This window comes from Dendrobium catenatum, unplaced genomic scaffold, assembly GCF_001605985.2.
Source record: "Dendrobium catenatum unplaced genomic scaffold, ASM160598v2 fragScaff_scaffold_1395, whole genome shotgun sequence".
Lineage (NCBI taxonomy): Eukaryota > Viridiplantae > Streptophyta > Magnoliopsida > Asparagales > Orchidaceae > Dendrobium > Dendrobium catenatum.
The window spans coordinates 1,140,496-1,162,637 of record NW_021319857.1 but is presented as its reverse complement, the minus strand read 5'-3'; the positions used below and the strand labels follow the sequence as shown (position 1 = coordinate 1,162,637).

The following is a 22,142-nucleotide window of genomic DNA, read 5'->3' as shown; positions in this document are numbered from 1 at the left end:
AATTAACTTGTTTGTCTTCCATCAATTCTTCTCTGCACAATAAGAATTTAGATGCTTGATTTACCTATATAAAAAAAACTTCCATGGTATTATAACTTCACTTTTCTTCGAACCTTAATTAAAAATAATCAAATGATATTTAAACAAGTTCTAATATTGATTGAACAATGATTAAATTATTGAGTATACTTAATATGTCATTGAACAATATTCAAAGACATGATCACACCTTATTTAGATCGTGTTAAAATAACTACCTAATTAATACATGATTTCATCTTATTTTATAAATTATAGTAAGAAAATTATTCAAATAAAGCTCAAACAATACAGTGTTTGGAATCTTGAATCATGTTCGATTCCAATTCAAATAAGATTCAAATATAATTTGAGGAGATATTTTAACCAAGTATATACACACACTTTTTGACACTCAATCTAACTCTACAATACATATTCGTTAAAATGACTTAATATATGCTACATGATGACAACTTTGAATTTTTTTTACCAATATATGCTTAAGCCGTTTATAAATAAGAAAATTTTTTAACATTGCCAGCAAGTCCATCCTGAGCAAAGAAACTTAGGCTTCTTTTGGGACGGCTTCTTTATTGCTTTCTAAAATAGAGTTTTAATACAAAAATAAAAAAATTTGTACTAAAACTTCGTTTTAGAAAGCAATAAAAAAGCCGTCCCAAACGAAGCCTTAATTGAAGATATGACGATGATGACATCAACCAATGAAGAAAGGTTTTCTGTCATTTTCATCATATTATACATATAACGAGGTTATTTTTGCTAATAATATTGGTTGATTTTTTCTTGAAAACAAAAATGAGAAAAAAATAATTATTGATGACACTTTATATTTTTAATTATCATTACAAATTATGAGGAAAATTTTTTGTCTATAAAAAATTTAATTGTTAAATATAAGCATAAATTTTATTTATTCCTAAAAAATATTGCTTTCATATCTATTATGATGTTCCATTCTTTTCTCCGTTTTAAGGATTTATTAATTTTATCAAATAATTTGTAGAATTTATTAATACTTTCAGAATTTACGGAATTTATTTATTTCAAAATCATCATATATCTCCATTTTAGTAAGTACTACATTATTTCTATTTACAATTTTAATATATAAAAATGATTTTAAATGATCTCTAAAATAATAATAATAATTAAAATATCAAATTAAATAAAAATTTAGTTATTTAATTTTATAAAAGTTGGATTCATTTTGTCCAATTTTAATTTCTTATAAAATTGGGATTAATTTTTTCAAAGAAAAAAAAAAAAACTAATTTTGTATAGATTTCTAGAAAGGCTTATTTTGAACTTTTTTTTCTCCTTCAGCCCTAGGGTTCCGCGGTCCGTTCGATGCAACCAAACTCTTTCCGTCCACCAGCGAGGGCATTCTCCGTCCCTGATTCGGCGAGTCATTTCTTATAATTCTAGCTTTCTGGGAATTCCGCTGAGTCCTTCGTATTCTCGAATTCAGGCTGGAGTTACAATTCCGCACCTTGATGAGAATACTGTGGTTGATACCTATGCGGTGGTAGTTTCTATTTTAATTTGATTCATTGATTGTGTATTTGGAGAAGAAAGGAAGTGAAGCCCTACTTAAGTAAGGGCTGTTTCTAATGGTGAGTTAACTCCAGAAGTTGGTACCTTCCTCGATATAGGTTCTCCACCAGAACTGTAGAAAATCTTTTTAGAGAAGATTGAATGCTGAGCTGTTGAAGGAGAATACTCAAAGGAGTGAGAATTGCAATCAAGTTATCATCTTATCCTTCAGTGATGTCAATGGTTTTCCTCCAGGAGGCACAAGAAGTATTAGAACAAGGTCCATACTATTATCTTCTATTTGTAGCCCGCTTTATATTGTTGGTTTGCTCAACATGATTTCAACAGTCTTCTAAACACACAATTGGAAATTAGTCAGACAATAGTTGACCTCAAGCCATCAATAATGTCGGATGAGCTATAGCTCATCCGATGAAAAACCCATTTAACGGTAGCTAATGTTCAACAAAATATATACTGAAAAAGAGTACGTTGTTGATATTCTTGCTGGTCACCCTCTACAAGCATGTAATTGTTTTAAGCTACCTGTTGATGCATTTCAACAGTTGAAGTAACTGTTAGTGAGTCGTGGTTTTATTAGGGACAATAGAAATATAGTAGCAGAAGAACAATGAGCAATGTTTTTTAGAGGTGTTGCACACACACATTCAGACAATTTGCGAGTTTATCCAACACTTACTGGAGACAGTGAGTCATTGTTTTAACTTGATTTATGAGCATTTGTTTCTTTAGCAGATGAATTTATATAGTTACCTATTGAAGATATAGGGTGCCATCTTTTCGTGTCTTCAAACCATCAATTCTACCCATATTTCAATAATGCCATAGGAGCAATAGATGGAACTTATATTCCTACAATATGTAATATTGGCCTACAAAATCGTTACAGAAATTGAAAGGGGTTCACATTATAAAATGTTATGGCCATAGTCTCATTTGATTATTAGTTCATCTACGTTGCTTCTAGTTGGGAGGGATTCACGATAGATATGAGAATGTTACAGTGGGCAGTTGAGGAAGGAGACTTTAAACTTCCATCCGATAAATTTTATCCAGTGGCTTTCAGTTGTGCAATGCGGACAAACTAGTATCGGTGCTCTAATCAGCAGTAGTTGTATAACCACTGCCACACATAGTTATACAACGTAGTTAAACGACCAATTGGTATTTGGAAAGAGAGATATCAAGTGCTAACCCATATGAAATAGTCTCCTCTAACGGTGCAGACGGACATTGTGCTTGCTTATGCAATATTACACAATTTCATAAGACAATACTATGGACATAACATGCACTTCAATATGTCTCAAACAGAAATGCAGCATGACACTGAGTTAGGTAAAGTACTAGCACCTAATGACGACCCTAACATCCATGTTACTGTTGCGGAAAGGCTTCATGAAGAAAAACTAATGCATTTAATTGCCAATGGGTTGTAGGAAGGTCGGGTAAGACTTTATTCAATTAAGTAATTAACATACTTTTTCTATTTGTTGATTCATCGTGCTTGATTTAGTTGAATGCAATGTATCGACAACGTCGTTCATGTTGACTACATTTTTTGTTTCCTCGATGAGTGAAATAAAATTCAATTTATAACCATGGTTTCTTTAGTTTGAGTGAAGCTTTTTTGTAACTTGGAATTTTGTGTGGACATAGCTTAAGTTGTTTATGTTGGAAGTAGCACATGCTAGTTTGATTTTGGGTATATGATATATGTAATAACCACACTTTAAGATATGAATTTTTTTGTTCGTTCTTATTGAGTTTATTTCTTCCTACTTGCTATTTTCTCTTCATTCTTCATGAACTGCTTCTCAAATATTATCCATTTCTTGTGATTTCTATGTTGATTTCACAGGTTATCACATGAAATGTTAGCACATGTTAGTTTGATTTTCTATGTTGAATTCTCATCGTGTCGTTCTTGCTATTACTTGCCAAACAACACCATAGGTTTTTGTTACAATTCATAGAATTGGAGAAAGGTAAAAATACCTTCTAATTATTATACAAAATTATCCCTATTTATAGATCTATACAAGAAGTCTTAATAAAGAAATAAATAACTTCTAATTGATACATAATTGCCTCAATATAATCCTTCCTAATTCAGCTACCCAAATATAGAAGGATATTGGCGTGATCCAGGTGAGCCTCCCACGGATTCTCATCCTGACTGTGGGATCAAATGCCAATGGATGACTGAGATTTTGACAGTTTTAAAAATGAATAAGTAATTAGATTAATTAAGTAATTAGTAGCATAAATAAATAATTTGAAGAAGCTTAATTAAACAATTAGCTGTATAGTTAATAATTAAAATTTAATTTAATTAGCTTAATAGATATAATTTGAAATATAAATTATTATTATATAATTAATAATGTAAATAATAATTAAATAAGTAATGAGTAGTAGAATATTTAAGCGACCACTGAGATAATTACTTGTATAGTTAATCATTAAAAGAATTAAATAACAATTCAATAATTAATGAAATTTTTATTATGATTATAAGTTAAATAATTAGTTATTTAAAAAATAATGAACAAATTAATAAGATATCAAATACATATTGAATCAGCAACTAAGTAATTTGATACTTAGTATTATAAATTATAATTATTAATTAAATTATTAGTCAAATTATTTAATAATTAAGTTAGTTTCTAATGATATTATTTATTATTACAACTTATTGATGGCAATCAAAATTAAAATTAATAAATAAATGTTCTTAACACATAATTTAAATTAATAACAAAGTAAATTTAATTTTTAAATCAACAAACCGCCTTAAATCTTGGATGATATTTCTAAACAATTTCATAGAATTTTAACAGCTCTAGGATTTATTAAATCCAGGATTTACTAAATCCTAAATAGTTAGATCCTACTGGTTGCCAAACAACCCCGTACTAAATATGATATTTATCACAAAAAGGTGGTAACAACGAATTTATTCCGCTTTGAGATTTACGTTGAGTGGTAGTTTTGTTTGGCAGTTTTATGTTAAATCATGCTCAAATCCGGCGTAAATCCTGTTGCCAAACAACTCCTTAGAGCTACTTTGGACATTGTCTATAGCTCTTGATTTTTTTAGTTGTGGCGTATTGCTGAAGAGTTTTTATTAGAACCAATGATACTGAGAGTTCATGCCATTCAACAACGACAACATTAACCCTTTATCCCACTACATGAGGTCGGCTACATGAATCATTTTTCTCCATTGTGTCTTGTTAAGAGTCAAATTCTCATTTAGATCTGATAAAGAAAGATCATTTCTAATATTTTCTAACCCAGTCTTTTTAGGTGTACCCCTACCTTTCTTAATATAGGCAAAATCTAATACATCTACTCTCCTAAACAGGGTCACTGGAAGGCCGACGTTTTACATGACCAAACCATCTAAGGAGACTATCTCTAATCTTATTTGTCACTTGAACTACTCCAACCTTTTTCTGGGTATGCTCGTTTCATATCCTGTCTCTAAGTGTAAGTCCACTCATCCACCTGTGCATCCTCATCTCAGCAACACTTAACTTAATATCATGCTTCTTTTATAATGACCAACATTCTGCGCCATAAAGCATTGTAGGTCTCACCACAATCTTATAAATTTTCTCTTAAGATTGAGTGGTACTTTTCTATCACACAACAAACACAAAACATTTCTCCACTTCAACCATCCAACTTGAATTCTACTAATAATATCCCCATCTATTTCACCATATGATGTGAAACATATATTAGATGCATGAATTATTTGTGATTAATAAGTGATTGACAAACTTACCAATTATAAAATTAATGTTTCACAAGAGTTTATTTTAGGATTTTCTTAGTTGGTGATCAAGCAATAACATGCGATTACAAATAGAGTAGGAGAATAATAAAATAATAATAAAGACACAAAATGCTTATTTGGAACTAACAGAATTCTCATAATTAACAACTAGAATAGTCACAATGAAATTCTCTCACTCATACTCTTTGAGAATTTCAGCGGGAGAAAACTTGACACAAAATTAATGATGCCATTAAGAAGAAGCAATCACTTAAAGTTTTGTTCAAGGAAAAATTACCCAGGAAAGAGGTGACAGGTGGACGGTGGGAGAGTTGCCACTGAATCAGAGGTCGAGGCTTGTCAATTGCGGTTGCAAGGGAGAAGAAGATTCGATTTACGTATTCCTCGACGGTATGGTCGTTGCCAAAGTCGATGTCGAGAAAAAGGAGAATGGAGCACATCCACTGGCTTTGATCATCAAAGACGAAGGCATGATCCAAATTTGGATCGACCATCCATGGAGGAAGGAAAAAAGGGGTGGCTACTTAGATGTAAATAAGTGTATGAGAGTGGACAATGGCTTTGAGATTTAATGGAGAGGAGAGTCGACAACAATAGGGGAGATTAATGGGGCTGGGAAGGAGAAAAGGTCAACATATATGGGAATTGGAAAGGATTTAATTAAGTGGGGTTAATGAGGATTGGGAAGGGGAAACTGTAGCAACTAGGGAATAGGAAAGACTTTAATTAAATGGAGTTAATGAGGGTTGGGAAGGGCAAAAGGCAGTAGCTATGGGAATGGAAAAAGTTTTAATTATGTTGGGTTAATGAGTACTGTGAAGAGGAAAAGGTGGCAACTAGGGAATATCAAGAGGCAAGTTAGAAGACTGGCCGACCAAGGGAATGCAACAAAGAGTTTGGCTAGCTATGCAGAAGAGGGAGGGAGGCTCGGTTGGCTATATGGAGGGGAAGGAAAGCGGTTTGCCGGCTGTTTGATGGGTGGGAAGGCTCAGTGGCTACTTGGGAAGGGTTGGAATATTCAATTGGCTGTTTGGAAGGGTTGGAGTGCTTGGTGGGCTATTTAGGAGGATAGGGGGAGAGAGAGGAGATAGGACAAAACCAAGAACATTTCCACGATGACGGTTGTTGGGTGTTGCTTTGCCCTACTCCTAGGGACTTCACTCTTCAAGAAGACTCAAACACAACTCAAAAAATAGAAGTTTCATTCATAATAATCATCATCTCCATATAATAGCCTAGGACCTCAATATATAAGCCTCAAAACATGAAGACTCAAAAGACTAAAACGCACCTTGGGCTACAACGTATAAATAACCCAACATAAGGGTATAATGGAAAAAACTTTCTACTGAAGATGAAATAAGAAAATGAAATACATGAAATAAGTCATAAATAAAGGCTCCTAATCATAGTCATCGAACTACGGCTCCTCCTATGATAGACAAACCAAGATTTCCTGTTAATTTTCTCATCACCATCACTCTTAGCAATAGACCCAAGATATCTAAAACCAGTACACTTATTAATGGCTTGATCACTCAAAGTCACAAACCCCCCACTATATCTATTACTACTAAAATTATACTCAATGTATTTGGTTTTAGATCTTCTCAAATGAAAACCTTAAGGTTGACCTCAATAATTCGGGTTACCTTCAACTCAGTCTCTAGTCTTATCGACAAGAAGAATATCATTAGCAAAAAGCATACACCAAGGTACATCCTCTTGCAAATGTGTAGTGAGAGCATTCATGACTAAAGCAAAAAGATGAGGGCTTAAGGCTGATCCTTGATGTAATCCAACTGAAATAGGAAAATACTTGGTCAAACCACCTTTTGTTTGAACACAAGTAACAACTCTTGCATACATATCCCTAGTGACTTGAATATAAGCATTATTAACCCCTTTCTTTTCTAGAACACTCCATAGGACTTCTCTTGAAACTTAATCATATGTTTTCTCTAAATCAATAAATATCATATGTAGATCCTCCCTAGTCTCTCTAAACTTCTCCATCAACCCTCTCAATAAATGAATATCTTCCATAGTAGACCTACCTGGCATGAATCCAAATTGATTTTGAGAAACATTAGTATCACGTCGTAACCTATGCTCCATAACTCTCCCAAAGTTTTAAAGTATGACACATCAAAATGATACTGGCAAGGGATATAATTAATCTTTAACAAATATATATCATATACAAAATATAGACTTAAAAGGTATTGGATTTGGGTGAAAGTTGGAGAAACAAATTCAAATAGCCTACAACTATGATTCATGGCTATAGACATGTGGATATGAATATGATACTGGCAAGGGATATAATTAATCTTTAACAAATATATATGAAGACACTAGATGAGCGTTTCATTAAATTTACTTTTATCTTTCATGCTATGCAATGAAAATTATTTCATAGTTATATTAGAATTTAAATTACATATGCAACGATTGGGATTAAAAGCATAGTTCCTATTTTGTTTCAGGACTTTTAACTCGCAGTTCTTTAACTAGAGTGGCATTGTTTACAAACATGTGTCCGTAGGATGTAGGGGTGATCGAGAGAGGTCTGGGGTATCCTTAAGAAGTTGCAGGTGTAAAATGACCTATTAAAATAAACTTTTACATGTATGAATGACGAAATTATATAAAAAATATTATATGACTCATAACATGGCAATGAAATATGTTCAATAATGCCATTAGGAGTCAGGCAAAAGTAACCCATGTGACACGAGTATACTCTGAGAGGAGATGGATGAGCAAGATATAGAGAAATAACTAGTTGTGGTTAAGGCAAGCCAGCTAGAGTGCATTCAAGAGATCAAGTTACAATCAATCCGAGTTATCATCATTGTCCAAATTCAAAATCATGGCAAAATATGATGCAACCAGAGTAGAGATGCAAGCACAACAAGAAAGCCTACACAAAGAGGACGCAAAAATCCCTCCGTAACTATCTATAGTAGTCACTTAAGAATTGCTTAATTTCCAAAAGATAGCATATACCATATTGGAATATGTAGTCACTGATATATTTAATAGATTCCTACCAAGCCAAACCACCAACTAATAGAAGAAAAAAACAAAACAATACAGCAAAAAGATAGTCCAACTGAAAACCACAGTAAAGAAATATTCAACCAATTGTAATTCACCACAATACTGAGAAATCACGCAGCAAGCTAAGGCTGCAATCTGATAGGAGCAATAGAACCAGAGTAGAAAACAACAAGTATGATCAAAAGGAAGGCAACATTTCATTAAATCATATGTAATAGGGGTGTTGCAAAGTAAATGATTAGAAGTTTCATTCTCCAAAATATTGTGCTTGATGAGTGCATCAACTATTTTGAGCTCTTATTTTATAGCCAACCAGTCAAATAAGGAGAGCCTTATAATGGAATGTTTATGTGAAACAATTTTGGTCTAGCAAATATCCAACAAATTAGAAAATTAAGGGTGATTCTTTGAAGTCTCTGAAGTAAGAATTCTGCTTGGAATTCCATGAAATTGCACCACCACAATGGGATATGATAACATCGCAAATGTTCTTGTAAATGATATTTTGTAGAGGGTGGTGGTTTATATTTTATGCGGAGCGAGACATGATTGAACATAGAGGATTGTTGGCTGGAAAAAGGAGGAATATGAGAGCTTCATAGTCAAATAATTCCATGAAAATTTTACTGTGGACCCGTGGATTATAAAATAAAGTGAAAGATGAACCACTACAAACTAAGTAGGAAATGTAGGGTCTAATTTTATGAACAATTTTAAGTGACGCCTTTCTAAAAGTGGAAGAGTGGAGGAGGAGGTTGCTGTCATATGTTGCTATATTTACTTTCCACCCTGAGCTAAGATAGCCATAATTATGCATGTTATTTCAAACCATTTTGGCTTTACAAGCATAGATCTGAATATGCGAAGGAATCCCGATATCATTGGAGTGCAAGTTTTCTCCCAAGATATTATATGCATTTTTTAAAGTCTTGAATCTCCGTCATAGAGCAACCTAGAACCCAACTTTCAATTTTCTTAAAGATATTCTTAGGGTGAAACAAAATCATTGCCTTCCAACCATCAAGAAGCCTTTTAGCTTTATCAATAAGTCATCTTTTAGCTGGGAGCTATATATAAGAATGGCCAACTAATTGAATGGGGGATGAATGATTTTGTAGCCAAGGTTGGCATTAAGCATGGTAATATTAGTAGTTATTTTGAAGAAAAATACAGTTATTTTATGAGCATTAAACATAAGATTAGTCAGCATGAAAATTATCTGAGCATGCAATTTAGATTTCTAGTTCCAACCTTGCCAACAATGGAAAGACCAGTCATTCTATAGTAGTGACAAAAACAATCAAACAAATCTATTTATAGCAATTGACTAACTGGCCCAAGCGTCAAATGCCCGAAGTCCCTAAACATGAAATAAATATATGCATCTCAATAATCAGAACAACGGAAATAACCAAGAACAACCCTTTATTTATTAAACTAATAGTTGTTGCATTGGTTATTATTTATTAAAAAACATTATGTATGATTAGACTATTAGAGGTTTCAAAATAGGGAACAAAATGAACCACTTGCAAAAATGGTGAAATAATGACAAAAGATGCTTATTAGAAAAATATATATTATCGAAGTGCATGGTGCTAATGATTTATATAAATTAATAAGTTGTTTTAGTTATAAAAATATAGCTCATATCAAATTTAAAGAGCACAACACTTGCATTATATTACAAGAAATCAAATAATATAACTCATGAAACATTTAATGTTTAATGGCCACCCATTTTATTGAGTTTTGTTTCCTTTGATATGTGGTAGAGGGCTAAGGTTAAAATCCTTTCATCTAAAAGTAAATAAATTATTATTTAGTAATTCATGTATGATAAATTTTAATAGTAATTTCATTAAATAATTATTAATCATCATATTAGTTAGCAATCAAATAATTAATTAATTAATTAACGTGTAATCATGAAAATGTTATTAATAATCTAGAGAAATTAAATTAATTTGTTCATTAATAAATTATTAACTATTCTTTTAATTCATATTAATTTATGCTTAGATAAGAAATTATACCATTTACTTCAAGTTACATGTTTAACTAGGACACCGTACTTATAAAACTATGTTAATTAGTTATGTAAAAATTATTAAGTTAATTTGTAATATCATATGATAAGAAGTTATGGGATAAAGGCTTGATGTTGTTGTTGTTGTATAAGAAATTATACCCTTTACTTCAAGTTACATGTTTAACTAGGACACCGTACTTATAAAACTATGTTAATTAGTTATGTAAAAATTATTAAGTTAATTTGTAATATCATATGATAAGAAGTTATACCATTTACTTTAAGTCACATGTTTATTTTGTTATAATAAAGTACTTCTTAACCACTAATTATGTAGTAAAATTAATTATGATAAGAAGATATTATAAATAATTAACATATTAATTTATTGTTTGTTGCTATGTATCAGTTTATGTAAATGACAATTATAACCTAAATAATATGAGTCAAAATATATTAAATTTCTTGAAGTTATCTGTTATTTAAATTATGCAACTTAATTTGTTAAGGCTAATAACAAAATAAAGCTGCCACAGCAAATAGCAAATGAAGTTACTTCCCACATTCATTCAATTCCAACCATTACTTCGTAATTATTAGATTAAGACCAGCCCTTTGTTTATGGCAAGCTCTATCTGAGTAAAAGAATATTGCATAGTACAATAAATATTTACCAAACTATTGTAAAAACAACATTATGAAAGTCAAGAAATGAAATTCTACTTTGCACTTTAATCTATTCCTCTATTTATTCTCTTCTCCTCGCCTCTCCTCTATTTCTATATATTCGTATCACATACTCATAGCCAAACAACAATCCAACTCAAATGATAACTCATTGTATTTCTATACATTCAACAAATTCATCTCATTCCCTCTACAATGACCTCAGCCTTATTGCGAAATTGAGTTCCCATCGTCGGACTAATCCCCGTACCTCAAACCATGTAGTAATGGACCACCTCTTCCACAGGAGACCATTTTCTCATAATGGAACACCCATCCCCTCTCAACTAAAGTTTTTGATGTTAAACATCAAGAACATAATCTCCATCCAACTCAACCAAAATCACAAACTCTCAAAATATTTTGTGCTACAAGGACTTTGGAGGATATCTAGACAATTTTGTCCCCAAACCCAACAAACACACCCTTAGTGCTGATGGCTCCATCACTCTATTCAACAATCTTCACATCTTTTCTACCATATGTCCTTAATTTAGCCACTCATGCAGAAATTCAGAAATTTGGTCCATTATAAAACAATACTACAATCGAGCTACCACTCCCACATCCTTCAATTAAAGGACAAGTTGCACGACATCTCGATGAAGGATCAATCCTTGAGTACCTCTTTGAAATTAAATCAAAAGTCAACCTTATCATATCTACTGTACCCCCACTTGACCACGAAGATATTGTCCCATGCACTCCAAACAGTCTTCCTTTGACCTTCCATGAATTCAAGAAAACCATTTGGACTAGCCTCCTACCCATTAGTCTTCTCGACCTCTACTCTCTTCTCTACTCAGCAAAAATGAATTAGGCTAATGAGGCATCCTGTGACCTACAACTCACTTAAGTGTTTGACCATCACCTCTCTCTCATTGCCTTACAAGGCCACTCATCTTACCTCTATTCTACAAGGGAATACCCACATCAGCCTTCTACAAATAGGATTGCAACTCATCAGCACACCCATGCGGTAGCAAGACTTTCACAACCATGGTGGAATGTCAAATTTGTGGCAAGGTTGCCTACTTTGCAGCCAAATGTATGAACCACAATGAGTTAAACTACAACTACCAATTGTTCCCCTAAATTTTATTTATTTTTCCACCAATCCCTCCGTCGAGTGGTACATCAACTATGGGGCAACAACCAATCTCACCTCCCTTGTAAACCAAATTTCAAATCTATAGGCATATAATATAAACTTGTCATGGTTGCAAATGGTCAGACACTTCCTATTTCCCACACTAAACATAACATTTACCTCGCCCTCACTAGTAAGCTACCACTCTCAAATTCTCCATGTTCCAAACCTTTTACATAACCTTCTCTCTGATGATTGACTCACTATTGGCAATACATGTTCTATAAATTTTGATGTGTCTGGTTACGAAATTCAGGACTTGAGTCCTATAAAAATGTCCTCAAGGGTCCATGCTTTAACAATCTCTTTCCAATCCTTCGCTTCCCTTCATCGTCTTAGCATCCCTCCAATCTTGTCTCAAAATTTAAAATTGCATAATTAAAGACTTGCCTCAACGCAATTTAAAAAAAAAATTGCAATAAGGAGTATGATTCACGCTTGCTAGATGAGGCTTTTGTCTCAGTTGGGATGAGGTGCACCTCAAGGCATGCTTAGCATAATTTTTACATAATTTTGAAGAGGCTTAAGAATAAAACTTCAGGGTTTTAGCAATTTTAAAATTAAAATTTATAATTTTTTTATATAGTTAAGCATATTTACCTTACATAAACCAAATTAAACTTGAGAAGAACCGCACAACCTCAAACTCTTAGTTGCATAGTGCATAACCTTTATACCGTATTTGATGTTGCTGTGTCTTCGTTGCAGATTCACTGTTGCCACTTCTCCAAGCCTCCTCTTGTTATTGAAGACCCATTTCCTTAGTTTTAATATGCTGGAGGAAAGAAACTAATTAGTTACAATGATGATTTTAATGAAGATCTTTTGAGTGATGAGAGCAGGTAATTATAAATTCATAAATTATAACGTTATACTACTTGTTAATGTTGAACTGGGAGTTAGAGAGACTATTTATTTAGCATTTTTTGTAGTCTTGTATGACTTTTAATTGTTTTACTTTAATTTTTTATAATCTTACTTTAATTTCTTATTTTGATGTTAGTTATGTTATTTATTATTTCATAATTTCATTAATTTGATGGTTTAACTATGACGCTTATGCCTCAAAATGCCCTGAGGCTTACACCTCGCCTCATGGAAAGAATACGCCTCAATACCCACTTGCACAATTTCAAACCTTGTCTTGCCTTGCCATCCACACGCTCTGCCTCAACAAAATGGCACATCAGGCTAGGCCATCCTCACTTCTCCACTATCTTAACAATAGCAAAAAGAAATGCCTATATATATACCTCTATCTCGACCTTCTCATGTAGCTCTTGTTGGTTAACAAAAAGTCATAAACTACCATTTACCTTATCCTAATCTCATAGTTCCCTTATTATTTCTAATTAAGTTTACAACTATTATGTATCATTAGTTGATGATTTTGCATAATTTTATTTGGTTTTCCAATGAAAACTAAATTTGAAACTATCTCAAAATTCAAATATTTCAAACAAATGATGGAATGCCAGTTAAACACTCAAATTTCTGTGCTCCGACGATGCCAAGGATAAACTAATACCACAATTCAAACACTCTAATAGCCCAATTGGTTCTTGCTCAGCAACTCGGCCCATTTCCCCAAAGAGAATGGGCTAGTACAATGAAAACATAGGAGGATTATTGAACTATTCTTACCATTCTACTTGAAGCTAATCTTTCCCACTTTCTATGGGAAAAATGTCTTCTAAATGCTATCTATCTCATAAATTAGCCACATCCCCCAAAACTGATAACCTTTCTCCATATCAAGTCTTATAGAAAGACCAGCCTCAATAGTCACACATTTAAATCTTTGGATGTGAATGCTACCCATGATTGCAACTTTACCCAAATCAAACTGTTACCAAACTCTATTTGATGCATCTTTCTCTGATGTGCTCCCTCCTATAAAGGCTATAAATGCTGCAACCCCTACAACCTCTAATACATGCAAAATCATTATTCCCAACATGTGAGCTTTAACCGAGACATCTTTTCCTACAAATTATCTCCTATTGTCTCACCAAATGTTTGTTCAAACCCAATTCAACCACCCCTAACGCTCATTCTCATCTCCAGCACTCCAGCCACTTTGCAATCTCACTAGTCTCATCATTCTGAATTACCATTGTCCACTAAGATCAACCCCATGATAGACAGCTCCAATCGTCATCTCGCAACCAACCCAACCCACTTCAACCCTTATCAATTCTCACTCTCCTTGAAAGTTGCATGTTGCATCCATTAAAAGAAATAAAAGGAGTACATATCAAGTATGGAAATACTAACTGTCTTCCCAAGCCAAAAAACAAAAGTGGGAAGATCTAAAACTATGAAAATAACCATGCAAGTATGACAAAACAAAAAGAAAGCAACAAAGACAAGGATAAGCCCCTTTGATTCACAAGGAGGCCCACCCCAATTGCATGGCCTCGAAGATCCAGTAGTGCTTAAAGAACAACTCCAGAGGGGGGAGATACCTAAGCTAGGGGTCAACACGCTTGAAGGCGGAGAGATATCCCATTCCTTCGGCAGCCGGATAAGCACACCTTCACCCTAAGGAATGAATAAGGGTAAGGCTTCATTGTTCCTCAAAGGGGACAAAGTCCCAGCCAGTGTCATCTTGTAAATTCTTCCTCCGCTTCCTTGGCAGAGTGGCAATGGGTCCCAACTATAACAGCTGCTTTTCCATGTAGGCCTTGAAAGCCTTGTGTTGTCGCTTGGAGAGATTGATGGTCGAGGGAGAAGCATCCTGAGCCGATTTGGTAGCGTTGAAAGTCAACACGCCCGAAGGCGGAGTCAATTCTCACTCTCCTCTACCATAGACCACTGACATAGCTATTCAAACACATCAAACCTCATTGCAATTGACAATCCATCCCATGATTGTTAGGCTCAAGGCAGACAAAGTGAACCTAGCACAAATACTTAACCTGTTACATTCTATAACTAAGTTTCAAGACCCAACTTGCCACACTTTTGCAGTCAAGGAAGAAAAATGATGCAGAGCAATTCCAGGAGAATTTCAAGTCATCCAGGTTCAAGGAACATGCTTGTCCCACCATCCCCAACCCAAAATGTACCTGGTAGAAAATGTACTTTCAAACTAAGCTTCTTTTCGATGATGCCATTTCAAGAAACAAAGTAAAGAATGTCTATTTGCTCAATGCTATGAACAAGAACATGGTATTGAATGCACAGACACATTTAGTCTAGTAGCAAAAATGCCCTACCATACATCCTTCTCACTGCTCCTCACAACTCATGCCCGATCATTAAATTGAACCGTCTCCGATGCCTTTTTCGATGGGATGCTCAATGAGAAGATATTTATGCCTCAACCAAAAGGCTTCATAGATCTCCACTATCTACATCATGTTTACCTCTTACAAAAGCTAAAAAAGGACTCAAATAAGGACCAAAGCAATGGTTCATTATCTAATGCAATCATCCTTACCATCTTGGCTTCAAAATTGACCCATCTCCAATGCTCACAGCCATTACAACACCAATCTTTACAACCTGATATAAGTAGACGACATCCTCCTCATTGACAATAACTTCGATACCATCAAAAGATTGCTTCAAAACCACTAACAATACTTTTACTTGTGCCATCTGAGTATTTCTTCTCACTTCTTAGGCATCCAAATAACATTAACTCCAACAAAGCTAATCACAATACATTTAAAAATTGCTACAATGATTCAGCATGGACACCTACTAAGCAATCAAAATCCTAATTACTACCAAAATCTCATTCACTAAGAATCTGGAATCCAACTTCAATGATCTAGAACTATAGAGGCACTTATTAGTACCCAAGCATCTCCTTCGCCGTCAAACACAGTGTTAGCATATGCACAAACCTTTGAATATCCACTTTCAATGGCTCGATCACCAGCTCTAGTACATTTAAAAAATTCTAACTCTTGGTCTACCCATTCACAAAGGCAAGAATCACCTTCGTGCCTACTCAAACTTTGATTGGGTAGGTGACACACCACTGCAATTATGGTAGTAGCTATTGCACATTCTTAGTTCACTCATTGATCTTGAGGTGCATGAAGAAGTTGTCAGAAGTGGCTTTCTTGTAAATAAAAGCTCAATATCGCACCTTTTAGTAAAAACCGTCATCGACATTATCTAGCTTTTCCACTTATTACAAGGATTTATTATTCAAATCACTTAAGTAACACCATTTCACCTCGCCAATGTCTTGACTCCAGCGCTTGCAAATACTACAATTTTTTATGCTTGCAATAAGCACATTAAATTATGCTATCACTTCGGTCATGAATGCATTAAATTATGGGACATCATTGCACATCATTATACATCATATTCCATTTCAGGACTGGTCATCCGCCATCTTCACCAAAACCTTATCTATCTCATAATTCACTGAACTATGGCCCAAGTTGATGCTCCAAGAAAAATCATCAACATGAGGGAAAATGATAAAGTAATAAAGCTACCACAATAGGTGGTAAATACTGACACTACCCATGCTCATACAATCCTAACAATTACTATGTAATCATTAGATTAATCTCAGTCCTTCATTTATAACGACCTCTGTCCTCAACAGAGAAATACTATATAATAAAAAATAACATTATGAAAAATAAAAACATTGAAGCTCTGCTACACTCTCTGATGTATTCCTCTCCTTATTCTCCTTCTCTCCTCTTCTCTCGATTTTTTTTTTATGTTCTCAAAGGCATCTTAATATCTCAAATCATGTATACAACTAACCTAAGAATCTTTATGCATGTTTTCATTTCTTTTAATCTCATGACTCTTGCGAGAAAGTGGTAGCAGAGATAGATTGCAAATCAATGTTTAGAACATAATCTTATGGATAAATAATTTGGCGCTTTCTAATACTTATTAATATTGTAAAGAGAAATTGGATCTTAGTCTAGTGATTGCGCTTGTTGACTCTATTATCAGTGGTGATCTTCTTTGTGGCCAATTGATTGCGAGGAGCCTTGCTGCTTTTGGACTTGCGCATGGTTTGCTTTGTAGTCATTGGTGAAATGATCTAGGGCTTATGTGTCCATGTTATAGAAAGAAGCTATGTGGAATAAATGACGGAATAAAGATGGGTCACCTGATCATGTAAAGATTGGTTGGTTGCTTAAAAATAAGGAATTGTGGATGAAGATATGTACCAACTATCATTTGTGGTCGAGGGTGATGCAAGATTAAGTATGATTTTAATGAATGCAATAAGAACTTGCATGTTTTGAATAAGAGAAATTAATAATTACGAACGTTGGCCACTAAACGATAATAGAAAACAAAAGAGGGGTGACTTCACTTAGGTCATATCCCATCAACCAATGCAAATTAAGTAGATGTTCAATAGAATCCCTAGGTTAACAATGAGATTAGAAAACATAAAAAAATCAAAACTCAAATTCTACGTTTACTAAGCGAAGGCAGAGAGCTTGCCATGAATCATTGTGCTTGAATCACAACCTACAAGAGCAGAAGATTAGAAGAGGATTTGAATAGGGGAAAAAGTTCACCCTCGTCGTGGAACAAAAGTGATTGGCCAATGAACGTTGGCAAGCTGCTCTTCCATTGTTTTGGACAAGGTGAAGATGATATGATCCAGGTATTCTTCGGTGGAATTGTCTATTTCCGGGTTGACGTCGAAGAATGTTGACCGGAGAATGTCGATGTGTCCTTGCTCGTTGTAGACGAAGCCTGAGTCAAGATCGGGATCAGCCATTCATCGATTCCATAGGGTTGAAGTGTTGGAGACGATGGTCTTTGCTTCCCATAAAGACTCCTCTTGAGAGAAAGAAGTTTCTCTCAAGGATTTAAGTGGAGAAGAGGGAGAGAGGTGGCCGGCCAAAGATGGGGGCTTAGGGAAGAAATAGGTTCAGATTTTGGGAGGTAGGATGGAGGGAAGTTTAGGAATTTGTTTCCCCTAATTAATAATTAAATGGGGAAAGCGGTGAGAGGGAGGGGCGGGTAGGAGAGGTAGGGGTTTTGAAATCTTCCCAAAGAGAGGAGTTAATAATTTAGAAAGAAATAAAGGGGAATTAAAAAGGGGGCCGGCATAGAGAGAGAGGGGGCTGGCGGTTTCAATAGGGAAGAAGGATTTAGGGAGAGACATTTAAGGGTTGCTTGTTTTGGACTTGGATATTTGGGAATGTGTAATTAAATCCAATTGAATTTAAATACAAGTAGGATTTAATTTTGGAAACTTTTCAAAAATAGAATTTCCTAATTTCCAAAACAATTAAAGTTCAAATTAGGGTTGCATATGGGAGGTGGGCTTGTGGTTGGCCGGTGGTGGGAGGTTTAAAGAGGTTGCCGACGGCTTAAGGTTGTATATGGACCGAGAGATGGAAGGGAAGGGAGGGATAAAAAGATAAAGAAAATTATTAAGAAACTAGACACGAAATCGGACTCTTCCAAGGTTGGTGGGTGATCCGATTCCCTCTCCAAAGGATTTCTCTCCAAACCTTCTCAAGCTCTTACAAGAACTCAATATGCAGAAAATTTTATAATTCATTCATAAACCTTCAAAAGAAAACATAAGGGCTATATATAGCCTCATGCAATGGACGGGAAAATAAAAAAATTACTTAGCCCTTTGGGCTTATACATGACAAACCCTTAAGTAAGGGGTAAAAAGGGAAATACGACTAAAACAAATAAAAAAGCAAATAAATATAATAAGTACATATGAGGACTCAAAAATAGATCGGCGCAATCGTGGCCGTAGATTGACGACCACGCCTCTGATAAACTTTCCATGCTCTGATGTCCCCATCATAAGGCTTATCACTTCCCTTAGATTCTCGTGACTATCCTCTGTCTTTTCCCAAGGTATTTTAATAAGCACTGCAAAACCTATCTCGAAAGAGGCTTTAGGTGGTAAGATTGGTGCTTTATTCCGTTTCTATAAATGGGATTTGGCAACCCCCTCTTTTCCTTGGTTAAACTAATTGCTTGTTGATGTGTCTTTACTATTAAATTTCATCATGATGGTTCATCGATCATCAAAGCTTTGTTAGTTGTTGAATGGGTAACTTAGGTCTATGGGATAGAATTTTAATGCATTCTTCCTATTTGTTTTGCTTAATTCTATCGAGATTCCCCTCTCAGTAATTAACATTCAAGCCTAGACTTTGCTCCAAATAGATGTGAGCAATGCCTTCAGGAGATTGTTTATATTATGTTATGAGTGGAAGAACCGTGTAAATTTACTCAGGAAGATTATCTATGGACTTTAATAGTCATGAGGTTGAATTAACAAATTTTGTGACGTATTTGTTGAGCTTGGCCTTCATATTAACACCACGGATCATTTTATCTTCATTAGACATGCTACCTTTGACTCTATTATACTTGTTTATGTTAATAATATTTGTTCGCATAAGTGATTATAATGATACCTTTGTGGTAAAACATTACTTACAAAAAATGTTTTATCTCCAAGGATCCTGAACAACCCCAATTGAGTTAAATTTGCATATAACAAAAAAGGGGTATCATTATCTCAAAGAAGGTATGCTGTTGATCCTCTTGAAGAAATCGACCTTCTTGATTGCAAGTCGGATGATTTCTCTATGGAAATTAAAACTGTCTGATAACAAAGGGCAAGCAATTGGACACATCTAAATATCGATGGTTAGTTTGCAATTTAATTTATTTAAACTATTATCGGATCCGATATTTCATTTGTTAGCTGGCTCATGCAACATCTAAAACAAAAGCTTAGACTAAACATGTGAATATTGAAGCATTTTTTAATGTTGATTATGCTAGCTTTAATGAAGATTGGAAGTTTAGTTAAAGACATTGTATTTTTTTTTAAGATTAACTTACTTGGAAAAGTAAGAAACAAATTCTTGTGGTTAGGATCAATGCAAAGGCTAAATATAGATGACTTCATAATTATCGTAGTAAAAACTCTTGGAAGAGTTTATTTTTCTATTACGTTGCCTATGGCCGTACTACGATAATTATGCTGTCATCTATATTGTTAAGCAATCATGTTTTCTATGAATGGACTAAATATATTGAATTGATTGTTATTTTATGTTACATTTTGTTTGTTTTCAAGAAGATTGTTGCTCCTCTTTTTTCAGCTTAGAGCAAGTGGCAAATGTTTTTATCAAAACTCTGTCATTTTCTATTTTCATATTTATATAGCAAGTTGAAGTTAACAAATATATATGCTCTAGTTGAGAGGTATGAGTTTAGTACGTAGGGCTTCTAATGTTAGAACAAGAGTATATTGGAAAAATCCCAATAAATTGAGGTATTATTTTTAAATATTTGTTTCAATGTTGTATCTTCTTGTAAGTCTGTTTATAGACCCTCCTTCAAGCCATTATATAATGGAATTCTTTTCCTTGCAACAAAAATAACCAGTGAGATGCTTGTTTACCATCTAAAATCTTGCCTTGCTTTATTTTTTTGAATCCAAAACCCTTACATGACATGGTTTTTGGAGAAACATTATACCTTTGAACCGTGGATAATTTCTATTTTGGCCCGAAATTTCAGATTTCATGCACTAATTTAAACAATTGAGTGCTTTTGTGGGCTTCCATTTTCTTTGTAGTCATAAGGAATCAAAGCTTGCATTTATCATGAAATTATTACCAGAAAGAGCTAGATTTTCTCATGCAACTTTGTTTTGAAACAGAAATCCAGAGGCTTGGGAAAATTACAGAGGAACACGATGGCAATGATGGGCAGTTTGGAGTTCAATCTAGCAGTTCTCTGATGCCTGAAACTCAGTTTTTTGAACTGAACAAAAAGATCAAGCATATGGAGTCCAAGCTACATGAAACCTTGGCAACCGTTAAAATCAAGGAACAGCAGGTCTGGGAGCTTGAACTAGTACTTAGCAATAATAATTTTCCAAAATTGGAAGGCACAAGTTCCCTTGTATCAGCCCTTCAAGATCGTAAAGAGGAGGTGAAGTCTGAACTTGAAGTCCTCCTCAAGAAAAAGATGGAGGCAGAAATTGAGTATTTGATCTTAAGAAGAACTTCCCCCAACTGGCAAATTCTATCTGAAGATCACATTACTTTGTCAAATGGGTTGAGGCATCTGGCTGGTGATCAAGAACAGATGATGCTAAAGCTTAGAGATGCTGAGGACAAGACCTTGAAGTTGAGAGAAAGGACAGACAAGTTAGGGGCTTATTCCGAGGAGCTGGTAAGGACAGAGTATTTCCTGAGGGTGCAACACATGGTCTGTAAGTTTTCCCTCTACTTTATTTTTCAGTTGACGCTGTTGTGTGTTGTCTTTGGATTATTTGGTATGAAGTTGATGTTCCCGATTGATGGGGTGGCACCGACCTAGTTTTCCAAGCCAAACCCTATGTAATCTTTGTTGACCTTAGAAGTTCTTTGTTTTGCCCCAATGTATGACCTCTAAAAGTTTTTTTTTAGCACATATGCCTTCTACTTTGGTGCAATTAATTTATTTAATTACGTTGTTTTGTACGAATTGAAATTCTGCCTGAAATGATAAACGACAATTTGTTGTTCCTAGCAAATCTCGAACAAGGGTGTGGCAGAAGATGAAACAGGAGACTAATAGGGAAAAGGCTTACTTCATTTCATTCCCCCTTCCCCTTATTTAGGAGTTTTTATAGAGTTACAATGGCCCATTGATCATTAACCCAACCCAAATCTACTCATTACAATTATTATCACTTGCATATTTCTATCATCACGTACTCGTCCACTGTTAACTGATACACTTCATCTTATAAGCTATCAACAGGA

At 34.3% G+C, this 22,142-nt stretch overlaps 1 protein-coding gene across 3 annotated transcripts; it reads left to right on the top strand.

Moving 5' to 3' along the window:
• The first annotated feature begins 1,348 nt into the window (after positions 1-1,348).
• Positions 1,349-21,842, top strand: LOC110108854. 3 transcript variants are annotated; one of them, XM_020839686.2, is made up of 3 exons: positions 1,349-1,567; positions 1,695-1,855; positions 21,050-21,842. In XM_020839686.2, exons 2-3 carry the CDS (start codon positions 1,810-1,812, stop codon positions 21,712-21,714), a joined length of 711 nt encoding a protein of 236 aa, XP_020695345.1. In that variant the 5' UTR covers positions 1,349-1,567; positions 1,695-1,809; the 3' UTR covers positions 21,715-21,842. The 3 variants fall into 3 exon arrangements, with proteins under 3 accessions (XP_020695345.1, XP_020695346.1, XP_028555654.1); XM_020839687.2 differs by adding an exon at positions 13,090-13,223 and having other exon boundaries at positions 1,349-1,855; XM_028699821.1 differs by lacking the exons at positions 1,349-1,567; positions 1,695-1,855 and adding an exon at positions 19,887-20,025.
• The last annotated feature ends 300 nt before the right edge of the window (positions 21,843-22,142 follow it).

Coding starts and splice junctions, on each gene's coding strand:
- LOC110108854 (XM_020839686.2), top strand. CDS start 1,810: ATGTCAATGGTTTTCCTCCAGGAGGCACAAGAAGTATTAGAACAAG. Junction 1,856..21,049: donor ACAAGAAGTATTAGAACAAG/GTCCATACTATT, acceptor GTTTTGAAACAG/AAATCCAGAGGCTTGGGAAA.